Genomic DNA, 18107 nt, shown 5'->3' with positions numbered 1-18107 from the left:
ATTAGTAAACACAATACAATACATATGAGACCAAAACAGAGCCACAGACAGCCAGTGCATCCATTCATTTAAATCTAGTGTCAAAATAAAACTATTTAAACATCTAAAAACAACAACATGACATCCATGATCAGACATCATATAAAGTACTTCTGCTAACGGACACTAGAGGGCGTCCAAACAGCAGTTTTCACTCAATTACAAGTGAACGTCTCATTTCACAAGTTTTCAAAAAATATAGCAGATCTACAAGTGGTGTGAGCTTGTAGGTCTGCTATTTTCAATTATTCAATGTATATAAAGTGTTGAAAGTGAAGAGGTTTTGTAATAATAATCAAAATCTACAAGGTAACTGTAACTAGTATAAAGTTTTCAAAACAAACAAACAAACAAACAAAAAGGCATTTTTCCAACGGATCCAACCTAGTTATTATACATGACCAATGAGCTGTGGCCATGTTGTCATGACAACACTATGAATATTAATACACAGGAACAACGACAGACTGTCAACAATCAATTTATTAAACAATTATTACTTCTACACATGATCATACAATAACATGTGAAAAATGAGAACAGCATCACATTAATATTCAATGAAAGCACAATAATGGAATGAGTGAGGAAATAATGATCTGATAATGAATCAATGAATAAACAATGATTGATTTGAGTTCATTAACAACACATTCAGTAGATGTTTGAATCCAGAGTGATTGACAACATTCTGACAACACATATTTACAATTTCATCAACAAATAAAAACTAGACTAAAATGTCAGGGAGGGACTGGTGGAGAAGAGATCCAGTAGAACTAAAAGACAAGTCATTTTATGTTTGGTTGAGCTGGGGTGTAGCTCTCTCTGAAAATAGCTGATCTACAAGTTCACAACGCGTCACACTGTGAGCTTGTATATCGATTTTTATAACTAAATAAACTTTAGATTTAGTCAACTAAAATGTTATGACATTTAGTAAACTAAAACTAGAAAAGAATAAGTTCATAATTACTAAAATATGACACAAATTGACAATTTCATCAACAACAAAAAAACTAGACTAAAATGTCAAGGAGGGACTAGTGGAGAAGAGATCCAGTAGAACTAAAGCCGATCTACAACGCGTTCACAGACACAATGTGAGCTTGTAGATCGCCTATTTTCTGGCACGGAGCTAAGTATAAGACAGGCATTACACCATCACAGCCCTCCAAAAATACATTTTAGTCGACTAAATAAACTGTAGATTTAGTCAACTAAAATGTTATGACATTTAGTCAACTAAAACAAGGGAAAAAAAAGAAAACAACAGACCAAAATATGATATCGAAATTAACACTGCTCACTATGTGTTACTTTTGTTTGTAGATCTTAGCTAGTAGATAGCTTGTAGATCTGCTATTTTCACCCAAGAGATCTGGTGTAGAGGTGGGGGAAAAGCAGGGGACCAATTACAGAACCCTGGGGAACCCCAGTCAATAAAGTATATGGGGTTCAAGTGGTTCAGTATAAAGGTTTATATACAAGAAACAATATTGATACTGTGACAATTACATGATCAAATATACAGTTTACCTCTGTCTGTTGTGTAAAAATATAAAAAATAAAATATACATAACATGAGTTTGTATCTACATAAGAGACACAAGTATGACACTGATATTTACATCATCATCATTGATGGACAGTATTTATGATACATATTTATAAATGTGTGGAGTGGAGGTTTGTGCACTTCTATCTGATCTAATCTAAGATCTAAAGCTCCCTGTGGTGATGACTCATTTTATACCATAGAGTTTGACATTAACATGGATTTGACCAGGGACCCCCATTTGAACATATTTGTACCAGGGACCCCCATTTGGACAATTCACTTTTTTTTGCGACGCGTTGTGAGCTTGTAGATCTGTTGTTTTTGAACAGCCAACATACAAATGGATAAAGCGGTTCAAATGATTGTGATGCTATGTTAACTACTTTTCCTGGGGACCCCCTGGTACACAGTCCATGACCCTTGTGGGGTCCCCAGACGCATGGAGGTCACCGAACAATAGTCTGGCACGAAACGACCAAATGACGCGCTGTGAGCTTGTAGATCTGTATTTTTGAATAGCCAGGCACCAGGACCCATCCCCCAACGATAATCTTAAAGTGGTTAAAATGTTGTTTTTCCTGGGGACCCCCTGGTACACAGTCCATGACCCTTGTGGGGTCCCCAGACACATGGAGGTCACCGAACACCACTCTGGTACCAAACGACCAAATTATGCGCTATGAGCTTGTAGATCTGCTATTTTTTTTCTTTTTAAACCATGAACATTTGTGCAAACCTTTGAATGTATATTTTCCAAAGCAAACTTTGCTTCCGGGGGTCCCTGGAACAACACATTTTGATATGGGGGGTCCGTGACCAATTACATGTAATTTTGGGGGTCCTTGACATGAAAAAGTTTGAGGACCACTGATTTAAAGAACGGTTTAGAATAGAATCAGTGAAAAATATTCAAAGACCTGCACAAATGTTCACGATTTTTCAAAAATAGCAGATCTACAAGTGCCGCGCTGTGAGCTTGTAGATCTGCTATTTTATGGAGAATGTTTGTGTTTCATTTATATAATTTGTAACATTTTCAATGACACAAATGTTAACTTATGGGGGTCCGGGGTCAAAGGTCAAACACATGGGGGTGTTGTCATGACAACGTCAGAGAAACACTGAATCTACAGGAGCTGGAATGTGTGATGTCACTGTGATGCTGATTACATCATCATGATGATGTCACCGTGAGTCACTCATGCTCAAATATGGAGTCCATGAGTCACCATGACAACCTGCACTCACTCAAACATGTTGAGTAACCATGGCGACCTGATGTCACCCTCACATAGAGACTCTATCTCTGCTCACACAGACACACTGAGGAGGAGGAGGAGGAGGAGGAGTCAGGCCATAACATGAACCCAGCATAGAGAGGTTCAGTGAATGTAATGTGAAAGGTATAGAGGTGTGCCAGTGAGTCAGAGGACACTGTGTAGAAGGACAGAGTCCCAGCAGGACAGTCCACAAACACTGCTACTCTGTTGGAGCCCCTAGAGGCCCTGACAGGGAGGACAGTCGGCTTACTATTGTGTATGACACTGTAACTGGTACCAAGACCATCACAGACCAGACTCCAGGACATGTTACTGCGTCCAAGCCTACAGTCATCACCAATTCCTTTCCTGCTGATTCCTCTATAAGTCACTGCTATCTCAACCCCTCCACTGCACTCTACCTCCCAGTAACAGCGTCCAGTCAGACCCTCTGTACACAGAACCTGTTCCCATACATCAAACCTGTCAGGATGTTCAGGATATGATTGATCCTGTCCCCGCCGTGTCACCTTCCTGTTGTTCTCAGACAGAGAGAGTTGTCTGTGTGCTGTGTTTGTGTCCAGAGTGAGACGATGGAAATCTGATGAGAAAACAACACAGTAAACATTAAATACATCATTCACTGACTGATACACACACACACACACACACACACACACACACACACACACACACACACACACACACACACACACACACACACACACACACACACACACACACACACACACACACACACACACACACACACACACACACACACACACACACACACATGAAATAAGACCTGGAAGCACTTTAACCATTATTTTATGGTTTAACTAGGCCTAATGAAAAATAACAGATCTACAAGCTCACAGCGCGGCACCGAGTGCCGCGCTGCAAGCTTGTAGGTCTGCTATTTCTTATTTGAATACATATTTTTGAAAGCGAACATTTGTGACTGGAACAAGATATTTTGAGATGGGGGTCCGCGGCCAAACGCGTGTCATTTTGGGGGTCCTTGACATGAAACAGTTTGAGATGCACTGATTTGGAAGACATTTATAGAATGGGATGAAAATATTGCTGTGAGCTTGCATGTTTGCTATTTTGACCCCTGTGGGTGAAGCGGACGGATGGGGGTCCTCGCACCCTAGTCTGGCACCCAGTGACCAAATGACGCTCTATGACAGGGTTCCCCAATAGGCGGCCTGGCCCGCGGGGGGCTACTGTCTGGCCCCCACCAACCCCAGTAATAATGGTGAGCAGCAGCAACAACACTAGTATATCGTCGTTGTCGGGTGGAAACTGGAAACCTTATATCTCCAAATTTGTATGTTCTTTCGCAAAGTAAAGCCCTGCTTCATCAAACAAGGCCGTTGCACAAAAGTAGTGAAAACAGCCGATCTACAAGCACACAACGCCTCGCACCGCTAGTTTAAATCATTTTTTAAATGATAAATGCAAAACGATCGGTTTAGCATACAAGATTTTCACCCGACGACGACGATATCTGAACTGTCGCTGGAGTAGTTGGAACGCCACTGTCGCCCCCTGCTATGTTGTGGCCCTCGGCTTGGTACCCTAGACATAATTTGGCCCTTGGGGAAAACTAATTGGGGAACCCTGCCCTATGAACTTGTAGATCTGCTATTTTTGAATAGCCAATAGAAAGCAATAAGGTTAAAGTGCATAATGTGGCATGAACTAGTTTACTGGGGACCCCCTGGTAAGCCTCCAAGGACCCCTGTGGGGTCCCCGGACAGGTGGATGTCGCCGCCCACTACTCTGGCACCCAGTGACCAAATGACGCCCTTTGAGCTTGTAGATCTGCTATTTTTAGAATAGCCAAAAGAGAACAATGCTTAAAGTATAAAATGTGGCACAAACTAGTTTACTGGGGACCCCCTGGTGCACAGTCCGTGACCCCTGGGGGTCCGCGGATGCGTGGGGGATTCCCGCCAACTACTTTGAGACCAAACGACTAAATTACGCGCTATGAGCTTGTAGATCTGTATTTTAGCATATAGCCAAAAGAGATCAGTATGGTTAAAGTACATAAAATGTGGTGTGAAGTAGTTTACTGGGTACCCCCTGGTAAGCCCCCAAGGACCCCTGTGGGGTCCCCGGACAGGTGGAGGTCGCCGCCCACTAGTCTGGCACCCAGTGACCAAATTACGCGCTATGAGCTTGTAGATCTGCTATTTTTTGAATAGCCAATAGAGAACAATGCTTCAAGTATAAACTGTGGCACAAACAAGTTTACTGGGGACCCCCTGGTGCACAGTCCATGACCCCTGGGGGTCCACGGACGCAGGGGTGATCCCCGCCAACTACTCTGGCACCAAATGACCAAATGATGCTCTATGTGCTTTTAGATCTGTATTTTTGAATAGTCAAGCAATATATTTAAAGTGCATAAATTGTGGTGTGAACTATTTTACTGGGGACCCCCTGATAAGCCTCCAAGGACCCCTGTGGGGTCCCAGGACGGGTGGCAGTTGCCGCCCACTAGTCTGGCACCCAGTGACCAAATGACGCGCTATGAGTTTGTATATCTGCTATTTTTAGAATAGCAAATACATGCTATAAGTATAAAATGTGGCACAAACTAGTTTACTGGGGACCCCTAGAGGACAGTCTGTGACCCCTAGGGGTCCGCGGATGCAGGGGGGATTCCTGCCAACTACTCTGACACCCAATGGAGCCCTATGAGCTTGTAGATCTGTATTTCTGTATAGCCAATAGAGAACAATATGGTTAGTGCGTAAAATGTGGCGTGAACTAGTTTACTGGGGACCCCCTGGTAAGCCCCCAAGGACCCCTGTGGGGTCTCCGGGTGGGTGGAAGTCACGGCCCACTAGTCAGGCACCCAGTGACCAAATGTCGTGCTGTGAGCTTGTAGATCTGCTATTTTTATAATAGCCAATAGAGAACAATGCTCAAAGTATCAAATGTGGCAGAAACTAGTTTACTGGGGACCCCCTGGTGCACAGTCCGTGACCCCTGGGGGTCCGCGGACGCAGGGGGGATTCCCGCCAACTACTCTGGCACCAAATGACCAAATGATGCCCTATAGGCTTGTATATCTGTATTTTTGAATAGACAATAGAGAGCGATAAGGTTAAAGTACATACAATGTGGCGTGGACTAGTAGATCTTCTATTCTTTGAAAAACATTTGTGCAAACTTTTGAATGGTGTATTTTCCAAAGCCAACTTTGCTTCCGGGGGTCTCCGGAAAAAACACATTTTGAGATGGGGGTCCGCGGCCAAATCCACTGATTTAGAAGAACGGTTTAGAATGGAATCGGGTCAAAAATATTCAAAGACCTGCAGAAATGTTCAAGCTTGTTGATCTGCTATTTTTTCACACACACACACACACACACACACACACACACACACACACACACACACACACACACACACACACACACACACACACACACACACACACACACACACACACACACACACACACACACACACACACACACACACACACACACACAAACACACGCACACGCGCACACACACAACGCAGAAGAGATGCAATAGAAATAAAATAAATGTTGCTGAAAATAGCAGATCTACAAGCTCACAACGCGTCATGCTGCGGCACATTGTGAGCTTGTAGATCTGCTATTTTCAGCATGCAGCCAAGCCATTATGATACCATCAAGGTCCATCAAAATACATCACGTTTTGAGCTTGTAGATCGAGTATTTTTCAAACACACTTTACAAATTCAGAACCCGTCAGGATGTTACACATTTTGAGCTTGTAGATCTGTGATTTTTGTCTAATTTTCAAATATAGATGATCTAAAACCTCACAACGCATGGTGAGCTTGTAGATCGGTTGTTTTGGAAATATAGACAATCTACAAGCCCTCTGGTCCATTTAATGGAATCTCTGCCATCCTGGATTCCAGCATCAACATGTCATCTCGGTCAAATGTGAGCATTCTTTAATAGAAAACATGTTTTATTAGCCTGTTATTTGGTGGTGTGTTTAAACTTAGGCCCTATCCAGACGACAACGTATTTTTAATCCCCGGGGGGGTAAAGCCACGAACGCACATGGGTGTCCACATGCAAACGCATGCAAACGGAGGACTAGCCGAATAGTTTCCAAAACTCCGGCTGCAGTGCATTTTTGTTACCCGGGCGTATTTCTTTTGCCTTGTGGACACCGTAAACGGAGAAGTTCTTTGCTTGCATGCTTACGTCAACTTGTGCTCCTCGCCTCCTCCTCCTTGCTATGAGAGAATCCTGTGGTGGTCTCTCCGTAGAATATCCATATTTATGAGCGCATTCACGGTTAACATTAGAGAGCTCAGCTGTCTTGTTTAGGGATGGAGCCCTAATGAATGATTGTTTTAATGATATTTGTTACTCTTGTCAAATGTCATCTTCATAGATGGTGGTACTCACAGTTGCAAAAGATACCAGTTATGTTCTGAATTTGTTGTCTCACAGCTTTCCACCGGCTCAATAAGCCGGATCGATAAGGTGCTCATTATCAATAACGAGATGCAGCCCTCGTCTTGTTTAACGGAGCATATCTGACGCAACGCGCCTGCCTCTTCTCTTTGTCAAAGTTTGGATATCAGATGCCAATATCAAATGATTTCAAGCATAATGGAGACATACGCTCGCTCTCTCTCTCTCTCTCTCTCTCTCTCTCTCTCTCTCTCTCTCTATGCTCTCTCTCTCTATGCTCTCTCTCCCCCTCTCTCTCTCTCTGATTGATAGAGTTAGCGCACCACACTCTCTCTCTCAATACAAAGTGATGCTAGCTTGACCACGATGTTCTGATTGATAGAGTTACATTCGTTTAATGCTGAGAGAGAGAGAGAGCGCGCACCACACTCCCGACGATTCCTCTCCCCTCTCCTCTCCTGCTCTAGAAATAGTTCGCGAATTTATATTAAATTAATGTTTAAATAGCAATTGTGCATGTTAAAGTGTGAAGATTGTGAAACTTGGACGATGCATAGCCTATAGTGGGCTATAGATAGATAGCTGCTGCAATGATTGCATGTGAGAGCAGGGGGACGCGGCCACCCGCTTCGGTGACGCACAGACAGGGATTTATAGCGTTTTGATAATACCGTGTGGACACACATATTTTTTTACACGGGCCCGTGTGGAGGCGTAGAGGTTTCCCCGGGGATTAAAAATCCGTTGTCGTCTGGACAGGGCCTCAGTCTTGCTGGTGTTAAGGACCAGGCCAAGAGCAGAGAAACCTGAATTCCCTGGAAGCTCTCCTGAAGAGTTTTCAGAACAGCATCTGGGGAGGAGCCAACCAAGCATACAACAGTGTATAAAATGTATGTTAATGTGTGATATTGACACAGACAGACAGATACTCACATCTGGTAATGAGTTGAGGATTAAGCCAAACTTCTCCTCCATGTTTCACTCTAAGTGAGGAAAAACATATTATGTTCAATCTGATTAATCAAATACTAGGGCTGTCAATCAATTAAAATATTTAATCTGAATACCAAGACCTCCAACGGAAACAAGACCGCAAGGGCTTTTTTGTTCCTACTGGGCTGTACTACTTTTTTTTTTACAGCACTTTTACTGTTCTTCATTTTTGTTAAATACAATTAATCACATGATTATGATCAACATGGCAGTAGACAAATGCTTGCTTTATGCAAATTAAAGTTAATTATTATTGGAACAATGACAACTACAGTCCAGAATCTTCAAGTAACAAAAGGTGTGAATGGGAGAGAAAAGCTGAAATGATAAACTCAAGCCCAACAAATAACAGATGGGCATATTGATTTACTGACATTGCAGTAATGATTACTAATGATCTGGCTTTTATTGTGAAGGTGTCTTTACTTGGGAGATAATAAGCTATATGAGCCTTTTTTCAGTGTCATGTTATGTTTAATCAAACTACATGTTATGTTTAATCAAACAACATGTTATGTTTAATCAAACTACATGTTATGTTTAATCAAACTACATGTTATGTTTAATCAAACTACAACAATACGTTTACCTCAGAGTTTGGAATGGACCACGGTTCAAACACCACAGTGCATTAATTGCACATCAAAACAAATTGTGCCATTAAAAGGAATGTGCATCAACTCTTTATTATCGCGTTAACTTTGACAGCCCTACTAAATACACAAATACAGTAAGTACACATCTATGTGTGACTTTGTGTCAGAGTGAATACTCTGTTCAGAGACACATGAGGGAAACACTGCACATTCAGTGCACTAACATGGACACAGCTCAAGTCTACTCACTTGCAGTTCTCCAGGACTGGAACATTCACCATCATGTTGGAGCTCAGGTCCAGCTCTCTTAGGGAGGGATGAGAGCTTACAGCTGAGACCAGAAGTTCACAGCATCTCTCTGACAACCAGCAGTCAGCCAGTCTGAATGAAGAATGAAACAGCAGATTGATTGATTGATAATCATATTTAAACCGGGGACCCCCACCCTGACAAGCACTGGAACAATGCCTCACTGTGAGCTTGTAGATCGGCTATTTTCACAACATTTGCCTATTCCTTCCGTAATATTTGACAATTTGGTTTGAAAAAGGTCTTAGGTCATTCAATTCTACCTTTATAAATGTGCAGATACCCTGTATTCACATATTGTATGTTGCACATTAAGCTAATCATCTGGAGATCCCAAAAATAATTTAGGGACCCCCTTAGGGTCACACGTCGAAAATAGCAGATCTACAAGCTCACAAGCATTGCGTCCTCGATGCGCTGTGATCTTGTAGATCAGCTATTTTCAGCGTGTTATGATCAGTGTGTAATCCCGTTGTATGAAGAAGTAGCCTACACATTTGCCTTAAAGGGATATTACACTTTCAGACATGTTTGGGGTTATTTTAACAATCTACTAGTCACATAGGCTTGGGTTACCATGATATCAAGATTATTAATACAGTCTCACCATAGCATTCAAATTATATTCATATAATAAAGTACATAATAAAACAGCAAAACAAACTGGGTAAATGTATCTTACCGTAGAATCTCCAGCCTACAGTGCAGACTCTTCAGTCCTTCACAGAGCAGCTCCACTAGTCCTGAGTCGTTCAGGTTGTTTTCACTGAGGTCCAATTCTCTCAAATGGGAAGGATTAGAGCTGAGAGCTGAAGCCACAACTTCAACCTCTGTCTGTCTGAGGTTACAGCCAACAAGTCTGTAAATGCAGATTAAATAAGAGATTATCAAAACAAATTATACATAGTTCACTGTCAGGGGAGTTAAATAAAATATCTACTATCTAGTTATCCAGACACAAACAGTATTTAGTGGAGCAGAGTGTGGAATAGACGACACTACTTGACAGCACAGAATGACTGTATGGAGGAAGGTAACAATTTCACACATCAGTTAAAGGTGTGAAATGAAGACTGAACTACATTGCATATTTACTGTCTAAACTGTGTAAAAGCTTTACAAACAAGCTGCTAGAGACCAGCATTCAGTCTCTCTATTTCTCATCCCTGTCTCCTCAAGCTGGGCCACAGCTGCAGGCTTTGATCTGGCTTCGAGGCGGAGCACCGACACAACGTTAGTTTGCATTTCCCCCAATATTATAACATTTCATAAGCTACAATATGGAGGTTATGTGAAGAGACAAGAGACAGAACCAGGAAATACCAGTGACGCTCCCACACAGAGCATCACAGGTACAGAGATAGCAAATATCCAATGAGGTGCAAATAGTTTTTTTTTTCTTTTTTAACACCACAAATAAACAAATAAAAATAAAACTGACAACTACCTTTTCTCACTGACAAAACTAAATAAAAACTAAGATATGATGACTAAAACTATCAGTGGCATCAGTTCAGCAAAAGCTAGGGTATGGCAAAGATGGGAGTCGTCATGGAAAAGAGGCATTACATTCTGTATAACACGGTTCTATTGTGAAAATAGCAGATCTACATGCTTACAACGCCTCGCAGGAAAAAAGAAAGAAAAAACGAGTTTTGTCAGTTTTTTACACAGGTTTCTACGGATTCTTGGGCTGGATATGGCAGCCTGGAATGGTTGTTCAAGTGCAGCTAAACTTAGCATGTTAGTAAACGTGCCACAATTAAATAATCTATTGCTCCTGTGAGGCTGACCTGCGGAACCTGGGAATATACCATTCTGTCAAGCTGATAAGAATAGAGTGTGGAGAATATAATTATAATACCTTGTTAAAGTGACCATTTTGTTAAATGTTGCATTTGTAGTTATTTTACTGCGCAGATAGACAAAGAGACATTCATGGATTTATATTTAAAAGTAACTTATTGTCCCCCCTGGAACCAGGGTATGGCAGCTGCATACCCTTGCCATACCCAATTGATGCCCCTGACTATGACTAAATATACTTACTATATCCTCAACAAAAATGTTAGGGAGGGGCTAAGAGATCCAATAGAACTAAAAGACAAGTCATTTATGGTTTAGTTGTGTGCAGATGTCACTCTCTCAGAAAGTAGCAGATCTACATGCTCTCAACTTGTGGTGCTTCGACATGTTGTGAGCTTGTAGATCTGTTATTTTCAGCACACAGCTGAGTAAAAAATTTCAACACTATCACGGCCCCCCAAAAAGCAATTTAGTCGACTAAATCAACTGTAGATTTAGTCAACTATAGTTTTATGGTATTTAGTCAAATAAAACCAGACTAAAAGAAAGTGAGTAACTTTTCAGCTGACCACGCGCATCTGGCCACGCGAGACTACATGACTACTAACCGAGCCTTCCTGCAGTTCCTCACAGCTGGGATCAGTCTCCTTCGTCCCCCCTTTGATGTGTTGTATTTGTCCAGGTCCAACTCATCCAGAACCTCCTCTGATGTCTGCATCATGACGGCCAGAGCTGAACACTGGATCTCAGACAGTTTCTTTGTTCTGTACTCTGACTTCAGGTACTGTTGGATCTCCTGATGTAATGAGTGGTCGTTTATCTCCGTTAAACACTGGAGGATGTGGAAGATGTTGACACATCTATCAGGAGAGGCATCTTTTATCAACTCCCTCAGGTTGTTGGTGGCTTTCTGGATCTCCCATGGACTGCTCTTTGTCTGTTCCAATAGGCTTCTCAACAGATTCCGGGTTGACTCCCCAGAGAGGCCATGAAGGACGCGGACAAAGAGGTCCAAGTGGACATTTTTACTCTCCATGGATTTATTCATAGCAGCTTTTGGGAAGTCAGAGAGGGAATTTATAGTAGGCCTATCTCCCAGGAATGTCTCCAGGACCTTCATGTTCCTCCCTGTTAAACGCTGGAAATCTGATGAGAACACACACACACACACACACACACACACACACACACACACACACACACACACACACACACACACACACACACACACACACACACACACACACACACACACACACACACACACACACACACACACACACACACACACACACACACACACACACACACACAGCAGGTCCAATGTCAAGTTTATTAAGTATTGACAGTTCAAGTGATTAAATATCTGAAAACTCAAATTTACACAAATCCAAAATACACTTATGGAAGCTATATGGAATCTATGGCAAGGTTGTGGGGGTCCCTGCTTCGTCTCTCTCTCAACTAAGGGTTCCTTGGCCTGAAAATGTTGAAGATCCCTGCAATAGCTTATGAAATGTTAAAGAGGCGCTGAGGCGGTGCCATAGTTTTCTACTTTTTCTGGTTTTCATGTGACTAGGAGGTTTCATTAGACCCCTTGGTGTGGTTGCTATGAGCAATTATGTATTCCCTTTGTATTTGGGTTTCTTCCTGGAGGACGAAACCTTGGGGGTAAAAAGTGCCAATCCAAAAAGAGCGATTAACTAACGTAATATAATCGAACCCACCCACGCACCTCCCCTCATCATCATTTCATTATATTAGTACAACCTTTGTGGGCAGAGAAACGCCAGGTTGCTCTATGCTCTGTGCCCAGATGCTGCTGACAGCTATCAAACATTTCACACTTTACCAGTTGACACTGACAAATGAGATCAATGGTTGAATTGTGTTTATAAAGACAGGTTGATTCCCTCAGCCCTCTCCTCCTTCGTGTGTGTAGTTTTTTTTTTTTCGATGATCACTGCTTCACTATCTTAGCCCAACACAAGTAAACTTGGGATTTGCTACATTTTTCATAAGAATAAGAAAATGTAAACATTGCCGACCCAACGGGACCCACTCGAGTTACACTGTTTGGGCATAGATAGAGGCTAGAGCCAGTTGACGTGTTTTTGAATTGCCTATACACGCAACACTTATCAGCTATCAGGACATGAAGTACTCCTAGGTGAAAATAAATATAATTTTGAGGAAATAGAATGGTGGAGATGGCTCCAATGAATGTACAAAATGAGAGCACAGTTTTTAAAGCCTATATCCCATAGGCTACAAGTTGTAGGTGTTGATTGAGTGCCATATATCAAACCTTGTTCTTAAACCTTTTCATGTAAACTAAAACCAAATTAAAAGGTAGAGTTGTAAGGAAAAGGGGGAAGAATCCCCAAAATGAATTGAAAACAGAGAATAGCTAAATCAGTGTAACCAGATTAATCCAATTATGCATTTGAAAATAGCAGATCTACAATCTGCTATTTTCAAATAGCCAATCTGTATATAGGTTTCAACTTGGTTACACTGACTTTGACACTAAACAAATTTTGCTGTGGACCCTTTGGAACTCCCTCAAGGACCCCTGGGGGTCCCCAGACCCCAGGTTTACAATCACTGTTCTAGAGCATTTAGTAAACAACTGGAAAGAGCCATGGGCAGTACTGTCATGAGAATGAGGAGGGATTAGGACAGGTGGGTGGTCTTGTTGTAGGAGGCGGAGGGACTGGTTCAGGTGGGTGGTGCTAAGGTGAAAACCTGGTGAACTGGTGGGTGTGACAGATACTCACATCTGGTGATGAGTTGAGGATTAAGCCAGTCTTCTCCTCCATGTTTCACTCTGTAGGAAGTAGAACAACAATGCATCAATGTCTCATTGTCTAACACGTCTCCACTAGCTGACACTACAGTGTTTCTCCTATCATTATCTTGGTCCTGCAGCCCATCCATGTTTGGATCTCATCTCCTCCTCAGACTCCACCTCTAGAGAACTCCACTCTCCCTTCTTGATGCAACTTTACTATGTAGATTTATCTTGGAAATGTCTTGTTATTTCTCAACCACAAATACAGTACTAGTTTCTTTGAGGCACTAAAGTGTTCACTCTGCAGTCTAGTTAAGTTATTATTTACACTTTGCAGGGTGTAAATAATGGCAGGGACACATTTATACATTCTCTAACTCTGGTCCATAGCGTTAGAAGGAGTTATCCTTAACGCTATGTCACCGATGAGCCCTTGGACTCAGCCACGGTAGCCCACCCTGCTCAGCCTCTCTTATGTAGTCTTTAAAAAAAAAAGACTTTAGCTACTCACAAAAAACAAAGACGGATCTGATGTTGAAAGCCTACTTTCCTTGGAGATAATAAGCTATGAGTTTGTTTTTGTGGCATGTTATTTTTAATCAAATTACAACACGTTTACCTCATGTTATGTTTAACCAAACACGTTTGGAGTGGACCACGGCGCTTGGAGTGGACCATGTTTCAAACACCACAGCACGCTAATCACACGTTAAAAGGAATGGGCGCTAACTCGTTATTATCGAGTTAACTTTGACAGCCCTACTAAATACACAAATACAGTAAGTACACATCTATTTTTGACTTTGTGTGAGAGTGAATACTCTGTTCAGAGACACATGAGGGAAACACTGCACATTCAGTGCACTAACATGGACACAGCTCAACTCTACTCACTTGCAGTTCTCCAGGACTGGAACATTCACCATCATGTTGGAGCTCAGGTCCAGCTCTCTTAGGGAGGGATGAGAGCTTACAGCTGAGACCAGAAGTTCACAGCTTCTCTCCGACAAGTTGCAGTGAGCCAGTCTGAATGAAGAATGAAACACCAGATTGATTGATTGATAATCATATTTGAACTGGGAATCCCCACCCTGACAAGGACTAGGAACAATGCCTCGCAGTGAGCTTGTAGATCAGCTATTTCAGAATGTTTGCCTCTTCCTTCCAGAATATTTGACAATTTGGTCAATTTGGTTTTAAAGTCAATAAATTGTACCTTTATGTGCAGATACCCTGTATACACTTATACTGTGTGTTTCATATTAACCTGGGGACACCCAAAAATAGTTTTGGGACCCCCTTGGGGTCACACGTTGAAAATAGCAAATCTACAAGCTCACATGAGCTTTGTGTCCTTGACGCGTTGTGAGCTTGTAGATCAGTAATTTTTATGTGCAATCCCGTTGTATGACGAAGTAGCGTATACGTTTGCCTTAAAGGAATATTACACTTTCAAACATGTTTGGGGTCATTTTAACGTCTACTCAGGCACATAGGCTTGGGTTACCATGATATCAAGCTTATTATTACATTCTCACCACAGCATTCATATTACATTCACATAATACAGTACATATTACAGAAGTGATCAAACTAAATCAGGTAAATGTATCTTACCGTAGAATCTCCAGTTTACAGTGCAGACTCTTCAGTCCTTCACAGAGCAGCTCCACTAGTCCTGAGTCGTTCAGGTCATTTTCACTGAGGTCCAATTCTCTCAAATGGGAAGGATTAGAGCTGAGAGCTGAAGCCACAACTTCAACATCTGTCTGTCTGAGGTTACAGCCAACAAGTCTGTAAATGCAGATTAAAGGGACATTTCACTTTCAAAAAAGCTTTTGGTCATTTTATCATCTAATCAGGTTTTTATGAACACTCTGAACAGTTTTTAATTTGCTTGATTCAATATTTAGATATTTGATGTAAATGTTATCAGTCTTCCTTCACCCATTGTAACTTCAAACTCCATTCTAACCATAGATTAATCAGCTAACAGTGTTCCAGTGTCCTATACATCACACTATCATAATCTATCAGGTAAGAGTGTTCCAGTGTCCTGCATCCCAGTATCATCTTTTTGTTTAGCAAAGGTGAGCAACTGTTTATGAGCCTAGTATTTGGAATTCTGTTCCATTAAACCTTAAAAGGATAATTTATTCACACTCAACTGATCCATCACACGAGGGACTGGCTTTCCATATAAACTAAATTGTACTGTAAGCTTGTAGTTGACAAGAGACATCTTTGAACTTGTACTACAGAGTGCTTTCACCATGGTGAAGGGGGTTTAACAGTATTATTGTAACTTTTATCTACCCTAAATGTTAATCAATTCTTATATTTGACTGTAATGACAGATTGACTCTAGGATGTTTCTATTCACTTGACTACTAACCGAGCCTTTCTGCAGTTCCTCACAGCTGGGATCAGTCTGTTTCGAAACTGCTCTGCTGTGTTGTATTTCTTCAGGTCAAACTCTTCCAGAACATCCTCAGACATCTGCAGCATGAAGGCCAGAGCTGAACACTGGCTCCCAGTCAGTTTCTGCCTTGATCCGTTCTTTGACAGATACTGTTGGATCTCCTGGTGTACTGAGTTGTCGTTCATCTCCATCAAACAGTGGAAGATGTTAATACATCTGTCAGGGGAGGCATCACCTGAGTACATCCTCTTCAGGTTCTTGATGGCTTTCTGGATCTCCTCTGGACTGAATTCTGTCTGACCCAATAGTCCTCCTAAAAGACTCTGGTTGGACTCCAGTGAAAGGCCATGAAGGAATCGAACAAGTAAGTCCAGGTGGCCATTTTTACTCTTGAGGGATTTTTTCTTGGCAGCTTTCAGGAAGTCTGAGAGGGAGCAGTCACTCTTGTATTTATTGTCTTCCAGGAATGTCTTTAGTACCTTCATGTCCTTCTGTGTGAAACAGTGGAACAGGTAGACTGCAGCCAGAAACTCCTGGATGATAAGATGAACAAAGCTGTAGACCGTTTTCTGGAACAGCACACTCTCTCTTTTGAAGATCTTTGTGCACACTCCTGAGTACAGTGAGGCTTCTTTCACATCAAGACCACACTCTTCCAGGTCTTCTTGGTAGAACATGATGCTGCCTTTCTCCAGATGTTCAAATGCCAGCCTTCCCAGCTTCAGAAGAACTTCCCTGTCAGTCTCTGTGAGGTGCTGTTGATTAACCTCATCTGTCTCACCATACTTCTGCTTCTTCCTCTTTGTCTGAACCAACAGGAAGTGGCAGCACATCTCAGTCAGGGTCTTGGGCAGCTGTCCTATCGTGTGTGTCGTCAACATGTCCAGCAGAATGGTAGCAATGATCCAACAGAAGAGAGGGATGTGACACATGATGTAGAGGGTCTTTGATGTCTTCAGGTGTGAGAGGATTCTGTCGGCCAGCTTCTCTTCACTTTTCTTTAAAGACTCCTCCTTCTGGGGGTCTGGGCTGGTCTGTTCCTCATCACTGAATCTCTTCCTAAAGTACTTCTCCTTCTGGGGGTCTGTGAACCCTCGTACTTCTGTCACCAGGTCAACATATTCAGGAGGGATCTGATTGGCTGCTGCAGGTCTGGTGGTTATCCAGAGGAGGGCTGAGGGGAGCAGATTCCCCTCGATGAGGTTTGTCAACAGAGCATCCACTGATGATGTCACTGTGACATCAGAAACACTGTTGTTATTTTGGAATTTGAATGAAGACCTGCTTTCATCCAGACCATCAAAGATGAAGCCAACTTTCCAGGCAGCGAGCTGCTCTGCTGTGACCTTCTTTAATGTTGGGTGGAAATCATGGATCAGTGAGAGAAGACTGTACTGCTCATCCCTGACCAAGTTCAGCTCCCGGAATGAGAAGGGAATCAGGAGATCTATATCCTGATTTTCCAAACCCCTTGCCCAGTCCAGAATGAACTTGCGCACAGAGAATGTTTTTCCAATGCCAGCGATGCCCTTGGTCAGAACTCTTCTGATGGGTCTCTCTCTGCCAGGGCGGGGTTTAAAGATGTCACAGCAGTTGATTGGTTCGTCATGGAAGGTCTTCATGTTGGAAGCTGTCTCAAGCTGTATCACCTCATGTTGCCTATTAACCCCTTCACTCTCTCCCTGTGAGATGTAGAGCTCTGTGTAGGTGCTGGTGAGGGAGGTTCCAGACTCTTCCGTCATGTGGTCTTTCACTTCATCAAGGCTCTCCAAACGGACCTTATAATCCCTCAAATCACCCTGCGGACTGACGTCTGAAATGAGAAAAGAAGAAAAGACAATGTTATAAACATTCAGGTTAATATATAATGTTGCATCT

At 42.2% G+C, this 18107-nt stretch overlaps 2 protein-coding genes across 2 annotated transcripts in view; both read right to left on the bottom strand.

Moving 5' to 3' along the window:
• Nucleotides 1–18107, bottom strand: part of LOC308293224 (NACHT, LRR and PYD domains-containing protein 3-like) — a 140905-nt gene that overhangs the window by 96241 nt on the left and 26557 nt on the right. The window lies entirely within an intron of this gene.
• Nucleotides 1082–17971, bottom strand: LOC308292333 (protein NLRC3-like; the record flags this gene model as incomplete). The annotated part of the gene is made up of 8 exons (XM_080734647.1): nucleotides 1082–3460; nucleotides 8243–8292; nucleotides 9148–9279; nucleotides 9890–10017; nucleotides 11714–11845; nucleotides 15526–15601; nucleotides 16203–17088; nucleotides 17224–17971. The coding sequence occupies 8 exons, from the start codon at nucleotides 17969–17971 to the stop codon at nucleotides 2901–2903; spliced, it is 2712 nt and encodes a 903-aa protein (XP_080590773.1). The 3' UTR covers nucleotides 1082–2900.

The sequence above is a fragment of the Nannobrachium achirus genome (genome assembly GCF_963921795.1).
Source record: "Nannobrachium achirus genome assembly, chromosome: 10".
Classification (NCBI taxonomy): domain Eukaryota; kingdom Metazoa; phylum Chordata; class Actinopteri; order Myctophiformes; family Myctophidae; genus Nannobrachium; species Nannobrachium achirus.
The sequence above is the reverse complement of the archived record's forward strand: the minus strand, read 5'-3'. Positions and strand labels throughout refer to the sequence as shown.